General features: G+C 39.2%; 1 protein-coding gene across 1 annotated transcript in view; it reads left to right on the top strand.

Annotated features, from left to right (window-relative positions):
- Positions 1-19,677, top strand: part of b4galnt4a (beta-1,4-N-acetyl-galactosaminyl transferase 4a) — a 142,372-nt gene that overhangs the window by 99,423 nt on the left and 23,272 nt on the right. Inside the window, exon 7 of the mRNA XM_005737693.1 lies at positions 3,245-3,312. Within this exon, the coding sequence (XP_005737750.1) occupies positions 3,245-3,312 (68 nt within the window). The remainder of the gene's footprint in view (positions 1-3,244; positions 3,313-19,677) is intronic.

Below are 19,677 nucleotides of genomic sequence, written 5' to 3'. Positions count from 1 at the left end.
TTTATTGTATCATTCCAAGGTTATAGCTCTGCTTTGTCATACATTCAAAGAAAATGCAGCTGTATCCAAAAACATAAATAAATGTCTGTTAAATTTAAATGTTTTTATAGCCAATACATGTAAAATGTCAGGATCGTTGCACTGGCACAATTTTCATTTTAAAGTTTGCCCCTTATTTTCTTTTGTTGCCAGTGTACTTAAATTGAATAAAAGCCGACATAAACAGTACGCACAGACCAATCCCGGTGTGTCCTTGTGTCCACCTCTTCAGCAGTGCTGGTAAAAGGTTAAAGTGTGCTGAGGAGCTTTTAGTCATTAAAATTTCGCAGTTTGGATTCAATCGAAAAAACACATTGAAGGCAAGATAGAATAAGAGCAAGAAAGCAGCACTCGCATTATATCACAGGTCAGCTGTTTTTCTATTACTTTTCTCGTCTTATTTGGGCAGCGGGGGAAAGGAGTGTATGGGAGAAAAGGAGCTGATAGAAAGAGGAGTAATGTCTCCATAGCTCCACTGCACACTCATATTTCTTTTATCTCTCGACCCTGTTTTGTGTTTCGCTTCTCAGTGTTTCAGGGCCAGTGGCCATCTGAAATTAGATTTCTTAAGGTACCCACATATGTGGGTGAGGTTCACACACAGATGCGCAGTGTGGGTGTTTGTGTCTGCTTTACAGATGCAAAAAAAAAAAGAGTGTACATGAGCATCCATCTCTCTGGCTTCTTCGATCAATTTAAGTTGAAGAAATTGGATTGCCAAGTTTGCCGGTTTACTTTTTTTTTATAGGGGACTTCAGAAGTAGAAGTACAATATGACAAAATGCAAGTGAGAAGTTGTGTTTTAAGGTGTAATATGAGTAGTGTGTGTGCCTGTGTGTGAGTAACCCCTCATCAATCTCTGGCTGCTTGCTTTCTGATTTACCTCTTCCCTACTCTGGTGAGGAGATGCTGCCTTCACTAAGCAATGACTCATCCTTCAGTGAGAAAAAAATTCTGTGTGTGTGTGTTATGCATGTCTGCATGTGCACCTTAAAGAACATCTGCTCCTTTCATTGGAGAGCTTTTGTCCTTGTAACCACAATGCACACCGTTGATTGATGTCTTTGTTACCCTAAAAAAGAGACACAAAAAGACAATTAAGTTAAAAATAAAAAGGCTTTAATTTTGAATTATGTTCACCCCGACTTTTTGCTTTTATGAATCCTATATTTTGTTGAGCTGCTCAGAAAATAATCTAAATCATCAACTATTTTTGCAGAGCATAAATAGGTAAGTCGTCTCGTGCCACATAAAGGTTTAGAGCTCAAAGGACGGCGTAAATATAATCCCAGTTATATAAAACCAAGTTTCACTCCAAAAATTCTATTTACTTTGGAAATAAATCGAATGTCTGTAGAGATATAATTTAATGATTTCCTGTATGCGCCCTCAGAAGGTTTCCTGCATGTAAAGTCAGCACTAGATGACACGACTTGGTGAGATTGATATTTTTCCTGTGCTGTCTCTGCTGTGTGATAGCTTTCTATTTTACCTTTTATGTTCAGAAAAAAAAACCCTGAAAGAAGGGAGAGTATAACATAAACCGTGCAAGTACAATACAGTAATAGGGGCATTTTCAATAGTGTCTTCTCATACAGTAGGTTGACTATTTCAATTTAGTGCTGCATTTTTCACCAATTTCCTCTGCTTTAAGAGATTTTACACTTCTACAGAAATGCCTTGTGCAGTCATATGAAACTTGTGAGTTATTTTAACTGTCATGGAGGTCGGTTACTAACTGTCGAAAGTAATAGAAGCATGTGTGGAATTGTTGTGACTGATAAAACTGTAAATAATAGGTGTAACAGATCAAACGGTTAGCCGGAACATCTGGTATCCAGCAGCACAATTTTACAGTTAACAGACATTCACTCTGTAGGTTGTCATATCCACATGGCAGATTTTAGTTTATCAGCATAAGAAGTGAGTCTTTCTTTTTTAAATAACATACAAAAACAGCTGACACACAACATTCAAGTATGCACAAAAAATATGAGGACAAAGTTTATTACAGTTGTTTCCGGTAAATGCTCACGTAGGTGTTTGCAAATGTATCTTCATCTTTAATGCAAAGCTACTGGAGTACTTTGCTTAGTGCTCGGTTAGCTAGCTTCCCTGATGTTCACTTTCAGTGACCTAACTCCTACCAGAGGAATATTTGAAGGGAATGTTGGTGTGAATATGCACTGTGGCAGCAAGATGCTGTGGGCTCCAGAGTTGAAAGCACAGTAGCACACATTGTGTCCTCCTCCTCTCTACTCAGTAGCCTCACAAAGACTCTCAGAGGCGTCAGCATTGCCAGGGGCCTGATTGGCTTTGGACAGGCTGCATGATTTTAAGGTTTATTATCATAAGGACTCTCCTTTCATGCCAGCAAACACATTCAGATATGCCACTGTACAATTGGCATTTTGATTTGTTTGTGTATGCATGTGCATCACTATATGTTTTTCTCTGGGAACATGTATTGTGTAACACAGATTGAGGACCAACAGCTATTTACTGTCTCTTTTGATTTGTTAGCACCACTCGCAGCAATGTCTTTTGACCAGTCTCAAACTCAGTTGTGTGGCCAACACAAACAATTAAAGACATGCCCACTGTGATCTTAGTTTCATTCTTTCATTATGGATCAGCAACAGCAGGGGCCCTAATTACTTGTGTTGGCTTGCTGAGAGAATGAATGGGCACCGACTCAACCACAGGGCCAAAACAGGAACCCCAGGGGTTTAGATGAGCTGGCTTCTCAGAGTCAGCATTGGCAGGGAATCTGACTTCCTCTATTTCTGTCTGTTTATTGTCATTAGTTCTCATTTGTTAGCTCACTTTGCCTTTCCAAACTTTCCTTCTGATTGACTCTCCCTGTTGTTTTGGGATGTATTTGCTTGTTTTCCCATTTTCTTTTCATTTATGTTGCTAACCAGGGAGGCAGTCAGGATCTTTTGGTGTCCTTTGCGATCCACCAATCCAATTTCTGACTTAAAAATAAGTTTAGGACATCCACCTGCTAACTGAGACACCAGTCTCTGTCAGTACCCAATGAAGATAAAGTTGGTATTTTATTTAGCACACAGCTGATTTCTAAAAAGATTTGCAAACCAAACTGAATTTTTCATACTGCTCTGAGGCTTGTGGAGCCCCTTTCTCTTCTCCAGCTTGTCGTAGACTTCTCTCTGACCTGTGTCTTGTCTCTTCTGTATTGCAGCTGGGGACAGAGTGGACCGCTCCAGGCGAGTTTAGCAAGTTCAGGTCCCAGTCTTCGAAGTCTGTGCAGTAAGTACCTCTGACAACCACACACGTATCAGGATGGCAAAATGATTTCACTTTCTCAGCAGTAGAGAGACCAAAAGGGCACAAGAATCTGATGGAGGATCTCCCAGGAAAGGTTTTGCCGGATGTTTTGTTAGTTTCACCTTGTAAACCTGTCAGTGTGTGTGTATTTGTGCCATCATAGCAAAATGCAGTCTGTATACACTGTAGGGGGAAGTACCTAAACACAATTCGGAATACTTGAAAGCTGTTAGCAAGAGCATATATGTCAGGATGTCAACATCCAGTCTTCCATGGTTGTTTCTGTTAAATAGTCTCTTTACCTGTTAAGCAGCAGTCTGCAGCAATTGCTGTATTTGCACATTAATATTACTCTACAACCTAATTTATAGCAATAAAAGTAATCTCTAGGTAGATGCAGATATTATCAAGGAACATGATTTTTGGTACTGGTTTCTGTTTGCAGTCTGACTAGTACAGAACAGTTGTGTTTGTATAGGTCAGGCGTGGGGGAACTCCAGGCCTCAAGAGCCGGTGTCCTGCTGGTTTTAGCTGTGTCCTTGAACCAACACAGCTGATTTGTATGGATAAATTACATCATCAACATGTCTTGAAGTTCTCCAGAGGCCTGGTAATTAACTAATAATTTGACTCAGGTGTGTTGACCCAGGGTGAGATCTAAAACCTGCAGGACACCGGCCCTTGAGGCTTGGACTTCCCCACCCCTAATATAGGTTTTTCTTCCTATGGAGAGCAAAGGAAGAAACACATTTACCAAAATGCAAACTTGAAACCATCAGCCAATATCTGACAAGATTACATTTATAAACAATAACTGGCACATAGAACAGGAAGCCTTGGTCCTGCAACCCTACACTACAACTTCTCACATATAAGAAGAAAGTGTTCCCTGGAGACTGAAGAGCAGATCTTCTATGCATGTTTTGTATGCATGCTAGTACCTATATCTATAGATGAATTACCATTCTGTATAAGAAGTGCTCTCAGGTGTCGACAGTCTTAATCCTGAAAGTACTCTCTTTCTCAGTAAATGTAAGATGGAGAGGCATTAAACTATCCAGTCCTCGACACATCTTTCTCCCTAATGTTTACATGATGACTCACTGAGTTCTTGGGCCACACCCATCTTCAAACTCTCCTTTAATATTGATTTTTAAGTTTTCAGACTCCATCTTGCATGGTTGTGAGACTCAGGTTGACAAGCAAATAGACAGGTGACAAAGTACTCAAAGCTGCTTCTTTTGTCGTAGTTCTTACTACACTACTTGTCTCCAGAACCCAATTTTTATGACAACAGAGACATACAGACAGCCACAGATTCACAAAGTGAACATAATATCTGCCGCATTGTGATTGTAAGCACTTATCTGCATCCACTTTGCTTCTGAACTCATTGTTAAGTTTATATGATTGTGCAGGAGAACCGATTCTAAAAGCTCTTGTTCCTTTGGGTTGCCTCATTTGCCCGACTGAATGAAGCACAAGTGTTGGCCTAAATTATTCAAATCACTGGTGTTTGGGGTGAAGTTAAGGGATACTTGGATCTTTTAAATGTAACAAATTAGGTTATGAACAATTATAACAATACGGTGTAGAAAGAAAGCTCACATTCTGTGTGGGTTGTCTTAGTTCTTACCAGGGCATAAAATTAGAGATGAACAACAATACATGATGTATTACACTGTGTAATTATTTGTTTAACAAAAATAAGCCAAAATGCAGAAGCGGTGAGTGCAATAAATAAATACTCTCTATGATTGAATAGCTTTTATAGCTGCTTTGAGCAGCAATAACTTGAAGCAACTTAAAGTAATCTTTTTTTCTTTTAATCCATCTCTTATGTCATTCTGGAGGAATTTTGGCCCACTCTTCTTTACAACATTGCTTCGGTTTATTCAAGTGTGTGACAATTCATTTATGCACAGCTCTCCTAAGGTCCCAGCACAGCCTTTCAGTTGGGTTGAAGTCTGGCCTTTGTCTGGGCCACTGCAAGACTTTAATTCTTTTATTTTACAGCCGTTCTGTTGTAGATTTGCTGCTGTGCTTGGGATCATTGTCTTCTTGCATGACCCAGTTTGCCCAAGGCTTTAGCTGTCAGATAGACAACCTCACATTTGACTATAGAATACTGTGGACAGTGGAGAAGGAGTTCATTGTCGACTCAATGACTGCAAGGTGTCCAGTTCCTGTGGCTGCAAAGAAACCAAAAACCAAAATAATGATCCCTCCACCACAGTCCTGACAGTTGGTATAAAGTGTTTGTGCTGTTGTGCTGTGTTTGGTTTTCACCAAAACTGGTACTGTGCATTATGGAGATGCTGCATCTCCACTTTGCTCTCATCTGTCCAAACGACGCTGTAAAAACTATTTGTTCAGATAAAACTTGTCAAATCTAAACCATGCTGCCATGCTCTTTTTAGAGAGAAGAAGCTTTCTCCTAGAAAGCCAAACAAATTATACATTTTCAGTCTTCTTTTAATTGTACTGTCATGAACTGAGGCCTTCAGACTCTAACATTTCTCTGAACATTGCTCGGTCTGACCTTGGGATGAATTTGCAGGAACGTCCACACCTGGATTTGAAATTGTTTGGAAATTACCATATAACCCTTCGCCAACTAATTGGCAGAAACAGTTGCTTCTTCAAGAGCATTGCTGTTGTCTGTACTCTTTGGTATTGTTTTAACACACACCTGAATGCTCCAGACCAGCAAAAACAAAGAAAGTGACAGAACATACAGTGTGATAACATCAGAAGTGTTGGTTGGATGTGTAAATGGACCTCTGAGTTGACGCTCTACTGTAAGTCAGTGTAGGTGTTCAGGTAACACTGACAAATGTCTCACTGGATCTAGTGGAAGTTTGAAATCATAGATGCATACAATGCATAAAAAAAATACATGCATACATACCATACAAACATGCATAAAAAAGTCAGAGGCCCAGATTATTCCCGTCCCAAAGGCCATTTGTGTAACACCTATACAGCTGTTTTTGAAATTCAGTTTTAAAATAAAATATACTGAACATGATACTTCCAAATGCAGCTCTATATTATGATTAAAAATAATAATGGTACTATGAAAATCAGTCATGCCTGCTTGCCATTTTATATCCCCAGTGTGATGGTTCCATTATCAAAAGAAACCACATCCCAAGCTATGAAAATCCAATGAGATGGCACACATTCAGGGAATATGTTTCACAACGAACTTTACGTTCTTTATATTGATTACAGTATTGATTTTACATTACAGTTTATTCAGGCTGACTCTCTCCATCACACCAGCGTCTAATCATATATTGAATTCTCATCGTTACTGGTGCTGAATTTTTTTTCTTGTTTTTTGTAAAGCTATACCCACGCACACAGTTTAGTCTCTTGTGTGTTTGTACAGTCTGTTCTTGTTCCAGGTCTTCATGACAAAAAAGTGGTAGTGTGGTTCTTGGCTGGAAGTTACACATACGTAACACCTCAGTGTGTGTGCTTTTAAATTGTGTTTGCTTTGGAGGTTTCGGTAGGTTATCGTCACGGTTTGTGCCTACGTGCTTTTGTTTTTTGGCAGGTTTGTTATGTGTAGGTTGTTTTTGTGACGGGATAAAACCAAATCATAATGCTGAAGTCCTTTTTATTCATGAATGTTGTATGTGCAAGTGTTACTTTATCTCTGTGCGTAGGATTAACTGGGTCTGGTTAGCACGGAAGGCTCACCAGCCTACGAGGGAGAGCAAAGAGGTGACAAAAATGAAATAGAAGAAGAGACAGAAGGATGCGGTTGAAAGTTTTTCTATTTTCTTTTCCTGTCTGACAAGTATATTGCAGTCTCCCACAATAACAAGACAACAACAAAGCAACCAAGCGTGAAGGCAGATTATGACAGGAACATTAAAAAGGTTGTGCAGCAGAGGAATTTGAGTGTGACACTTCAAGTTTTGTGACCTGTTACTGTGTTTCTGCGTGTGAATGTATTTTGCATCTGCTTAAAAGTATTTTGGGTGTGTTGTCGTTATTTTTTTTTAACTTATGCCAGTCAAGGGGAAGTGTTCAAGAGAACAAGGCTGGACTGCGCGTTGTCTATCCCAATGAAATCTGATATAACGATGATTAACACACAGCAGTTGTTGCCTTCATCTACCTCTCCGAAAGCGTTTAATGTTTCCTGGCCTTGATGTGTAAAGTGATTTATGATTTCTCTGTCATGTCATTATTTATTTATTTATTTTGTTCTTCCCAGACATGAAGCAAGTTGAAAATTGTGCGCTTTTAAGCTTGATAACTGAAGTCAAATCTATTTTGATTTTATAGCTGCTCACTTTCACTTGCTTTAGAGGAGCCATGTCAAAGAGGACATGAAAGTCAGTTTCAATATAATTATACAAAATCGGTTTTGCTATTTCATGTGTGGGTGTACATCAGAGAACATGTTCATACTTTTGCATGCAAAAAAATACAGGCCTGTCTGCATTAATGTGAATGTGCTTGTTAAATACTGCACCATTTGAAAGTCTGCTAATGGCTTTATTGTGGGACCTCAAAGCAAAAAAAAATTAATTTGTCATTTTCCGCATGTTCCCTGTGCTGCCCCGTGCAACTTGCATCCCTCACACACCATTGCACTCGATCTGTTTGTGGCAGGATATCCTCCCAAACGTGGCAAATCTGTGCAGAAGGATTAATTGCCATGCCTTCATAAGAAGGTATTCTTCAAATTAGATGGGATGGAATTGAAATGAGCAAATTAGCAGTGCAGAAGCGAATAACATATCGCTTTCCGTCTATTTTTTATTTAAAAAAAGAGACGACGTGAGCAGCTGTTATTATCGCTCATTAGATTTTATAACCTGGTAATTTCAAAGATCTGTAAACCTGATAAAATCAAGGAATAATCGAACAAAACTAAATGATTTCAGTGTTCCCGGGTTTTTATTACACTCAATTTCGTAGATGGGCACTGCGAAAATTATAAGTCATTACACATGAGGCCCTTGTCAGCCTGATCTTCTTGTACAATTTGTTATTGGAGAATAAGTTCAGGGCCATTTGAGCCTATTTACAGACTTCATTCTGCCATAGCTAAGTTCTGCACAAAGCCTTAATCAAAACTGCAATTTAAAACAGCTCTCACACTGTGCTGCTGTTCTTGGTTTTATTCATAGTGGGCTCAGAACTAGATGGAATGAGACAGCGCTATATTAAAATGGAGTCTAAAAGAGTCAAACAGTACAGAGCAGAACGGAGCCAAACAGAGAGCAGCCGTCAGAAATGTAATTGAACAGAGGAGAGCAGAGTGAAACACAGACACTCCTACGTTAGCAAGGTTGTTTCGTTTTTTTCACACTCTGGACTGTGGTTATTTATATGTCTTGGTTCATTGGACCTGTACAGCAGATTATAGTAGAGTTGAGTGAACAGTGACTAATGGCTGCTGCAGGGCTGAATCATATTGTCAGAGAATGAAACATATTGTTGTTGAGAGGTTCACTTTAAACACTTCACTTGGCTGTTTGAGGTCTCCGTACAATGCAATCAGAGGCAACTGCAACTAGAAAACGTACATCCACAGAGTTAAGCATATTCAAATAGATGGACAGGCACACATAAAACAGATCAAATCAAACATGTAGTCATCTTGGATAACGTGCTTTCATCTGCCACATCTTTCCCTTCAAGGATCGCTCACGTTTGTTGCTCGTTTTTTGTGGTCCACTCTTTCTCTCTTGCTGAACCTCGTGTCATAGTGACAATAACAGTGCAACATTGAATTAAAAGCAGTAAAAGGGGAAGAAGTAGGAATGCTTTCTTTGTGTGCACGCAGTTCAAAGACCAGCTGGAATGATGGATTTCTCACATGTTGGCCTTCCTGTTGCCATGAAGTGTGGAAGTTCATCCTAGGTGGCAGTTTTAATAGATGTCATCCACAGTCATCTACACCACCTGGCTATCAACTCCTGGAGGTGATGACTCATGCTATTAGTGAGTGGGTGTATTTGTGGTTAATATGATTAAGCTTATTAAAATTTGAAAATAGAGGGTGTTGATATTCTCTTTCAGCCCTTTCCTTGCTTTCAAGACACTTTTTAGTTCCTCATTGAAATAGATCCAAGTAAGGATTTGTGTAAGCATATCATCAAATGAATTATAGTACCACCACTAAAACCAATTTTTAGATTTCTGGTGACATGCTCGTTTTTTGGAACACAATATAAGTAATATTTGATCATCATTTGACAGCTACTCTTTTATTTGTGAAGAACAATAGAAAACATTTGACAGCTCCAGTTTCTTTAATATGTCCCCACATTCATTTTCTGCCTTACAGAAAGAAGGTTCTGCTGTTTAGGCTCTTTCTGTGTCAAGTTTGCATGTTCTTGCAGAGTCTTGGTGGATTTTCCGCAGGTTCTCTCGTTTTCTGCCTGTGATGGTGATCCATCCAGGGTGTTTTCCTCCTCTTGGTATACACTCGGGGAGTTTCAACACCAGAATCTGAGTCAGCAGTGCTCTACTGTGTTTAATCAAATGACACTAAACATAGAACATATTTTGTTGTTACATTTCTGTGCATTTAAAATCAAACTTTAAAAACATCAAATCAAAGTAAGAAGCACAAAAAACATTTTTTTTTCTGATGCCAGCAGAATATGTTGTTTTTGACTTTTAATCGAATAACAGTGTCAATTTGAGATAATTTTTTATCTGTCTCCGCCTCTGCTGTGAATTGATAGTTTGGCAGTGCCTGCTAGGTGCTGTCACAACAGCTTGATGAGTGACAGTGAAGTAGTCAGATAAGGAACTCGGATAACCCTGTCAACACTATCTCGTCTCTCTGAAACAGCTAACAGAGCCTCAGGCTGCACACACAACACCAGGGCGTGATTGACATTTACTAAAATTCTATAAGTTGAACCATCCTGAATTCAGACCGAGCTGGGCTGCTGCTCTGCTCGATTTTAGAATTTTTTTTGGCTCTCAAATTGGAACGTGATTGGCAATTAGTTGAAGATTAGAAGTAGTATGATGGGTATAACCATGGATGATCAGCCATCTGACACAATGGTTTCTTGATAACCAAGAAAACTTTGCCCTCAGTGTTAATAAGACCAAGTAGCTGATCGTGGATTTCAAGCAGACAAGGAGAGAGCATGACCCCGTTTACATTAACAGAACCTCAGATGACCATCACAGAGGATCCCAAACGGTCCACATGCACACCAATAATATGATGAGGAAGACTCAACAACCCCTGTACAACCTCTGGCACCTGGAGAAATTTAGCGTGAGCTCCAGCATTCTCAGTTCCATTGAAAGCATCCTGCTGTGCTGCTGTATCATCTGGTACAAAAACTGCACCGTAGAGGAATGCAACGCACTTCAGAGGTGATTTTCCTGCCCTCCAGGAGATACACAAGCATTGATGCACTGCCCAAACCCAATGGATCATAAAAGATACTCACCACCCTAACTCACCACCTTTAGTCACATGAGTTTATTATCCTATTTTCAGACATGTACTTATTTTTGCATTTGCATTTGCACATTTCCAAAACGTGGTGCCTTATTGTGTTCCTTTTTATTGGGAGCTATTGTGCTGCTAGTCTGGCTCATCCATTTCTTTGCTTTTGTAAATCTGTATGTGGCAGTATTGCTGAATCGGAATATCATTTTAATTGCTGAAAAAAATCTTGCCAGCACCACAAGTTATTATTGCTTTGATTTTTTTTTTTCATTGAATTAGAATTTTTCTTTTCAGTTAGTTTATTAGTTTCCAGAGTAGATTTGCATATTTGCGGTATTTCACGGTATTTCTTTGAAAAAGTTCAGTTTTTATTAGTTTCAGGGACAAAATTTAAGAAGTTCAGAACAGGTATTGTAATACAAATACAACAGTTTGAAGAGGTAGTTGTACGCTGAAAAGAACTGAAAAAGGTTATGTGTATATTTATTATATGTGGTTTTGATGTGAAAAAAAAGTTTCACTTAATTTTTGGTGCATTTAGTTTTTGTGATTTGTATTTTTATTTAATTTGTTAAAGTATTTACATTTTTTCAGTTTGAAATTTTTCAGTTAAAGTAAAAGTTCCATTGCAAAAATTTGATCAAACACTGTGTCACAGTCTGTGTGGGAGTGAGAAAGTGGACCCAAATGCAGACACTGGAGAAACAAACTATGGTTTAAACAAAAGGCGAGCCGTTTATTTGGCTGAAAACGCTGAAAACCTAAACTGGGTAATAACTAATAAACTATGAAAACTGGGATGAGAGACAAGGACGTGGACCTAAACAGCTACATGCAACTATGGAACTATGAAATAAACTGAACATGAACGTGATCAGTAAGAAGAACTCTGAGACATGGTGTGGCTAGACATGAAACCAAACCGACGACCTGACAAAGACTGAATGTAAACACACAGGTTAAATACACATAAGGGTAATGAGGAAAGTGGAAACACATGGTGAGACACAGCTAACACAAACGAACATAATGATGCACAGGGGAAGAGTATAACTAAGCACACTGAATAGAGAAACGCAATACTTTCAAAATAAAACAGGAAACATGGAGAGACATGAACTGGGACACGCAAGCTTGACAAAAGAGACAGAGGGAGTAAGAGAGAGAGAGGGGGACACAGAGGAGAGACACACAAGGGGAACATAGAAAAAACATAAACCAGACTAAAACTTAACAAAGACAAACTAATAATAATAGAACTTAAATTTTTGAAATAACTAATACAAAACAACTCAACTCTACCCTTAACTTAAGAACAGGACATGATTTTAACATAATATTAACATAAGAAATCAACAATAAAAAATAACAGAAAACGCTGGGTCACAGAACCAGCCCCTGGCACACTGACTGTTTCCTTAACTTTTAGTGTGAACCTTCTGTTGAATGCAGAATGCTGAGAATCGTTTCCTTCAGTCTGTAATGCCTCGAATCAGAAATGGTTGTTTCTGAACTTTGGCAGTGATGTGATGAGAAGCAAAGGTCGAAAATGATTCTAAGGTTGTCTGTGATACCACATTTGGCATTTAGAAGGAGCAGTATTTAATTCATAAGCTCCAAATGCCATTCACACTCAAATCTTCCAAAGACACATGGGTCTGTTCTTCAGTTTGTGTGAGTACACATGTGACATGTGATGGATTTTTTGTTTTTACTTCTTCTTTACCACCTTTTTTCTTCTTCCTTTGCATTTTTTTTAACTTCTATTTCAATAGTTTTGTTTTGTTTATATGCATGACTTGGTAAAGAACCTCAAGGACTGATAGTAACTGGGAGGAGAGAGTCCACTGCACCTTTTGCAGCAACACTGAGTGAAACCTAGTGGAGAATGACCAGTTATTTCTCTATGGGATCTCTCAGTATCTATAATTGAATCATTTAAGCACTGTTGGCTATTAGCTGGTGAAGAGATTTTAGTACTTTGAGAGAGGAAAGTGTAGAGATTTTTGCACATGACATCATAGGAATACAGATTTAGCGCGCACACGAGCTGAGCATTGCATCTTCTGGCTTTCATGATATGCTCTGAAAGACTTTTTTCTGGCGTGGTTTTGATCCATTTTTGCCTATCGAGGGACGTATTACTGAAAATCAATAAAAGAATGTTATGAGTGATTACCATTTTCCTGTGAAGCATTTTTAACCTGATGGGAGCGGTATTATCCAGGATGGCTGAAGCAGAGTTCCTGAATGGTTTGATAAGTATAAAAAAGATTTGAATGATATGCTCTGACCTTCATGGTCACCAGATTTCAGCCAAATTGAACCTTTGTTCAATTTCAATTTCATATTAGGAAGTACGACAGCAATCAAAACTATAAATTGCTGCTATATCACTCCAAAATTGCTGCCTCGTTAAGACACTCTATGTTGATTCCAGTTGGGATCTCTTAGTGTTTTTATTTTATTTTTTTTGTATGTAAGTGACCTCTGTTTCCTTGTGTGCACATATGGCCCTGGTTGCGTGTGAGGACCTTCTAACCTCTTTCTGCTAATAGTAATTGGCTGATACCCTGTAACAGTTGAACTAGAATGAAGCTGTTTGCCAGCAATCTGCCGTGACTTCTCTGTCCTGCTTTCCTCCCTCGGGCCTTTACTCCACCATCTGTTTCTATGAGTGACGGGAGCCTGCTGAGATGCAAATCTCTGCTCGAGAGTTTCTTTCTGTTCAAGTGTGCAGTGGCTTAGGTTTGATCAGAATGAATTTCGGGTGTTGATGTACTTTGAGCTGTGTAAAACTGCAGAAACTAACATCTGATTGGCAGTAATGCAGGAGTGCGACCGACAGTCATGTTGATGAAGGGTGAGGTTAGTCTAACTTTACATACTGAGCAGCCAGCAAAGTGATATGTAAGCTGTTTGGAAATTGACTGGAATATCCGGGATCTTTCAGCATGTGATAAGAAGAGATCAGTATTTAGAAAAGAATTCTGACACATCATTAGCACATTCGTTTTTTTTTAATATATATTTTTTTTTGTTTTGCTATGAAATCCTGTTAATAAACTGAATCCAACTGTGCTTAAAGGTGTCAGCTCTATATAGAGTGCTTGTCAGATGGTTTCTACACTGGAAACTGAAAACTTGACACTTTTAACAGGTTAACAGTTGGCCAGGTGTGCCAAGGTGAGGCAGGAATCCGTGTTTGATCTTCTTGCACTCTTTTTTTGAGTATGTGAAACTCTGTGAAAGTCGTTCATGAATATTAAAACAGATGAGAAATATCTGGCATTTATTAGACATAAAGAGAACACTCAGTTGGGTTCAGGCAATGTGTGTCAGTTTAAAGACCTCAATGGTTTTGATGAGATCCAAGTCAGTGTGGCCAGGATCAGAGCATCTCTGAAACAGCCAGGCTGCTGCACTGCTCAACAAATGGTAGATTTTTTTAAAGTAGTTTTTTTAATGTGTGGATTAAAGCATGTTTGGTGCATTAATGAGTGTTTATGGCACTAAAATAGTGGGTACTGTGACTTTACAAAAAAACGGCATAAAATATCACACGAATTATCCGTGTATATCTTTTAGCTGCAGATAAATTTTCAGTCACTTGTACATGTTCTATAGATTTACCTTGATGCAGTGTAATAATTATAGTTGCACTTCACTGTGATCAAAAGAGCATCTGCTTTCGCGCAGCACAAATACTCCCACCGAGTGTAGTTATTTTTTTTTCTTCACATGGACGGGGGGGAGGAAGGCACTGGAGAAAGTAATGCTATAATGTTGTATTAGATAATTACATATGGGGGAATTGGATGTGGTAGATAAAGGAAAAGGAGACTCTGTGAGAAGAGCCAGAAAGAAGTGACGGACACGAAAAAGAGAGGGAGCGAGAGATGGGGAAAGAGGATGGGGATGAAGGAGAATGGAGAGGGGCAGAACGAAGGGAGGGGATGGAAGAAAGAGGATTTATTGAGGCTGCAGGGAAGAGCAGCGTGATAGCTCTCTGATGGATTAGAGGAATGTATGAGAAATGGAATGAAGAGGGGAGAAAGCGCAAGGAGAGAAAAGTGAAGTTTGTGGGCCTCCTTGGGGCAGCTCTAAACACTGGTATCATTAATGTAGTTTAAAGAAGTGTACTCACCGAGAAGGGTCTTTTTTTTAAAGGCCACCTGTGGGTATTAGAGAGGGAGGAATCGGGCAAGGGAGAGAGATGGGGACAGGGTGACAGTCAGATAGCGTAATGAGAAATTGAGTTTGAAAAAGAGAAGAGATATTGAAAAAGTAGAATCAGGAAATTGCCGTGGCCATTGGCAGATTGGAGAGTGTGTCATGATTTCACAATAGGAGAAGAAGGACGGGTATTAACCAGGGGAGGACAGTATACTGCCTTTATTTCACTTCACTTCTGCTCACTGCAAACCAGATCAGTAATTCTGAGTGTGTGTGTTTGTCAGTCTGCTGGTGTGAGAGTATTTCTTTGGTCCAACACTTTTCTGTACGATTCTGTGAGAGGATTTTCTATACATTTCATGGCAAATAAATATTTTATACTTTAAAGGTAGCAGATACCCGGCAGGCACTCAAGATATTCTCTGTATTTATCTTCAACAGTCTGTTCTTCTGTTATCCAGCCAAGTCAAGTTTCTTTGTCTCGCTATCCATTCAGCCCAATGAAGGGAAACTGGAAACAAAGACCCCAATTAGTCAGGCAATTAGACTGCTGTTTTGTGTCCTCTACTCATCCTCTGAGTCACACACTAATAGTTATTCTTTCCTCTTAAATCTCTCATTTGCCCTTCACTTGTTCTTTAATGTTTTTTCCCCTTTTCTTTTCTGGCAGGATGCGATCAGTGATCAGTGGTATTCACTGTAATGTATTTTTTCCTTCAAAAAATCATTTATAATTCCCTGTGGGGTTTTTTCTTTCAGTTCATTTGCTATTTATCGCTTCTCCTTCATCTTTCTTTCCGTCTGTGTCTTTGTCACTTCATCTCTTTCGTCCGGAGCCTGCCTCATCATCCATCACGATTGGTGTGACCAGTCCTCCTACACTGTTCCTCTATGCTCTTTTGTTTGCCTTTCTCATTCTCCATCTTTTGTTGCGTTCTTTCAGTTTTATAAAACACTTTGAAGTATCTCAAATTCTCTTCATCATAATTTGTCATATTCATTTTTGAAAACTTATTCTTGATCTTTTTCTGGTTCTTTATTCCCCCCCCCAAAAAAAAATCTTCATATTTTTCACACCAGACTGAAAACAGAAACAAGGCAAAGATACAAATTTATGTAAAGTTTAAAACAGGAAATAGCTATAAGCCGAAAGCTGCCAACAGTTATTCTCTCATGGGTAAACAAATATATGAACAGTGGAACAAAATTACACAAATCAAATGTGAAATGGCCTACAAAATGACTGTGAAGTTATAAAGGGAATAGATAAACAAACGACAGAAAAGTACGTGAATAAAACTTAATGTTCTGCTCTCTTCATATTTTTCCATTATTTGCTTCTCTGTGTGATACTTTTTTTTTTCTTTGTCTTACTTTGCCTTTGTTTCAGTTATAGTTTTATCTGCTGTCTCTCTGTGTGTTTGGTTTTTCTAGCTTCTTTTAACTAGTAAGGGAAGCAAACCTGTGCCGGACAAGTGTGCCGTGAATAGGCTTGCATCTGTAAGAGTGGAGCTAAAGGAAAGAGATGTCAAACGTTGACAGGCAGTAGTATGTTGTATTCAGCTTTTATTTTAATGTGATTGTCCTTCATATCTTTAATCAATGTAATACAGAAATATTGTGGCGGCAGGCTGCATCCTCTCTGCTCTCATATTAAATTATCCCCCAGATCGAGTCAGATTATAGGCTTAAGTAGACAATCTAATGAAGGTTCAGGAAATAGGATCATATTCTCTAAAATGATCTCAAGTTGTTTGGGCACAGATGTGAAGTGGATATGCTAAAAGTCAAAAAAATTGATTAGTAAGCCAGGTTGGTCAGGGGAAAACAAAAGATGGCATGTGTTAACCAAAAATGATATTTGGTAGAATTAGGACAGGGAGATTAGTTTCTCTAATAAATTCCCCTTTTTAAAACTGGTGTCTGACTGTAATAGTTTCATGTGATATCCTTCACTGTTTATTGCCTACTGGTCTCTTCTCAAGTCTCAATTACTCAATCCTGCTGCATACCTAACATTAACCATGATGGGTCTTTTCACTGTGTTTTTACAGCGGTGAGTTAAATATAAGATTTGTCTTTGGATTTTAATCACAGCTCAGCGTAAATCACGGGGTTATGAATGGGATGATGTTTGAATCGTTTGGGAGAGGGCAAGCAGGGTTCCAAAAGCTGAAAGTGGCACTTACTTTTCTGAGTGCCATTTTAGCAGCTGCACAGAGAGATATTCCCTATTCATGAGAGAGTGACCTTAGCACACTGTCACTGCTCCCGTGCACCTGCAATGATTTATTGGTTACAGAAAGCTGGGCAGCCGGATGATGCAGCGGCGTTTATGCATGGGGAGGGGGGGGACACGTGACCATCCTCCTTCAGCTTTTGTCCTTTTCTTTCAACTCGGTCAACAACATCAGAAATGAAAACACACACACACACACACACACACAGTCTAACTGTTAAGGGGTGTTTTAAATTGTAAAATATATGCTCAATTCCACCTAAATTCAACCAAGACATGTTGTTTCAATTATAGCTCTACAGTAGGGCAACGTTTAGATCAAAATTAAACATATGTGTATAAATTCTTGTCCAGATACCTGGACAAGAACTGATACACTGATGAGACTTTGGATACTGTGCATCAAATTCTTGCCTTCTGATGTTGTGCTGGAGCCAGTCTTCCAGTTTGGGGGTGGTCACAGCTCCTAATGCTGCTGTTACCACTGGGATCACTTTAGTCTGCAGGGTTTTGGTCAGTGGTTGTTGATCAATGGTCATGTGAATTTGCATAATTAAGATTAAGGAACTGACCTCCCAGGCCATTGTTCCTTCAGTGGGCTGGTTTCAGTCATTATGCAAATGTACTGTTTATAAGATGGTAAATGGCCTGTATTTATATAGCGCTTTACTCAGTCCCTAAGGACCCCAAAGCGCTTTACACTACATTCAGTCATTCACCCATTCACACACACATTCACACACTGGTGATGGCAGCTACATTGTAGCCACAGCTGCCCTGGGGCACACTGACAGCCACCCCCAAGATTGGGGAAACCTGCAGTCAGCTGAGACTGAAGAAGTCACCTGGATGAGTGATGAAACGTTTCTCCCACAAAACGCTACGTCCAGATGAACAGAATCAACTTTTTGGAGATTTAGTCTGCAGAGATCTATCACAAGTATAGGCCTCTGGTCCTATGTCTGATTGGTTGAGCAGCATGTCCATAAGATCTTAAGCCTGTTCTTCTCAATCACTTCTGTCAGTGTCTCCCATGGACGCTTTAGGACTTTTAGTTCATATGAGGCACAGATATTCCTGTACACTGTCCCAGCTTGCATCTTACACCCTGCTACAATGTGTTGGATAATCTCCGGGGTACCTTTGCACAATCTGCAACCTTGGTTCTGTTGGCTATGGCTACTGAAGCCTCCATGGATCTGATCCTTAGTTTGTTCTTCTACTCGCATGATCAAATACTCTGTGCTGTCCATTAGGCAGGCTTTCTCTAGCGAGTGGTAGGATTTCTTTATGTTAGTCACTTCCTCTGTCTGTCATTGGTACACCCCATGCAGTTTGGTTTTCCACAAAGCCATTCCTCTTCCTGTTCCTGTTATGTCTTCAGCTGCTTGAGACACTCTTGGAGCAGCTCATCTCAGGGGACTATCTTCGTGATGTATTTATGGATGCATCCATATTTCATCCTGAATAGTGGCTCTGACACTCACTAATGCTCGCTCTCCCTCTTTCCATTGTTCATAGAGCCTCAGGGTGTTGGACTTCAGGTGGAGATCTCAGTGCGTTGTGAGGAGTATTCGTGTCTTGATGTCAGTGGCATCTGTCTCCTCCTGTGACCATTTTATTATTATTATTATTTTTGTATTCCAGTTGTGTATCTGCTGATCAGTGGGTCATATATATTGATGGCTTGGATCTTATTCCAGCCATTCAGCTGGCTTCTAAGAACCTGTCTTACCTCCTCGGAGGTATCTGTGCATCCTTATCATGATTCCTCTTGGGTATAGTGTCAAGAATCACATATAACAAAATTATTTCCTTTTGCTTTTCCCTTATATTTTTTTTAAAATCACATCCGTCCTGCTTTTGTCAGGCTATTTTCAATTCAAAACAAAGACTTCATCAAAGAAAATCAGTTTGTATTTGTGTTAGGAGACAAACGGGAGACAGAAGAAAAGGAAGGGAAAACATCAAAGAAAATAGTCACAGGAAACAGAAACAAAGAAAGATCTGAGCAAATCACACGACACAAAAATGGTGGAGATGACTGCAGATAATGCCAGAAATCATAGGAGGAAATACTTATCACAGTCCACGCATAGATACATATGCATGATGACACTAATGTACATGTGTGTTTTGAGGGGTAATGATGTGTTCAGCAGTGTTTTGGTGTCTCCCACGCAGTAACAGTTGGAGGCCTGTTATCCATGAAGTGTTTTTAAAACTGAAATATTGCATTATCACATTGTAAGAAAAAATATACCCAGTAAAACTTTAAATCAGTCCTCTACTTAGCCTAGCCAGGAGTTTCAGAGAAATACTGGAGCCTGCATAAGAGCAAAATATTAATTAATGCACAGCATCGATCGTGATTAATTCAGGAAATGAGGATTTTTAGATTGTGGCTTACTGCCATTATTTTTGCCTTCTTGCCTGTAGGACAGCATATTTTAGATAGATTGACATATATATATATATA

Source organism: Pundamilia nyererei, unplaced genomic scaffold (genome assembly GCF_000239375.1).
Source record: "Pundamilia nyererei isolate P.nyererei 1_Seehausen unplaced genomic scaffold, PunNye1.0 scaffold00078, whole genome shotgun sequence".
NCBI classification, from domain to species: Eukaryota; Metazoa; Chordata; class Actinopteri; order Cichliformes; family Cichlidae; genus Pundamilia; species Pundamilia nyererei.
Note: the sequence above shows the minus strand (reverse complement) of the source record. Positions and strands in the feature narration are given on the sequence as shown.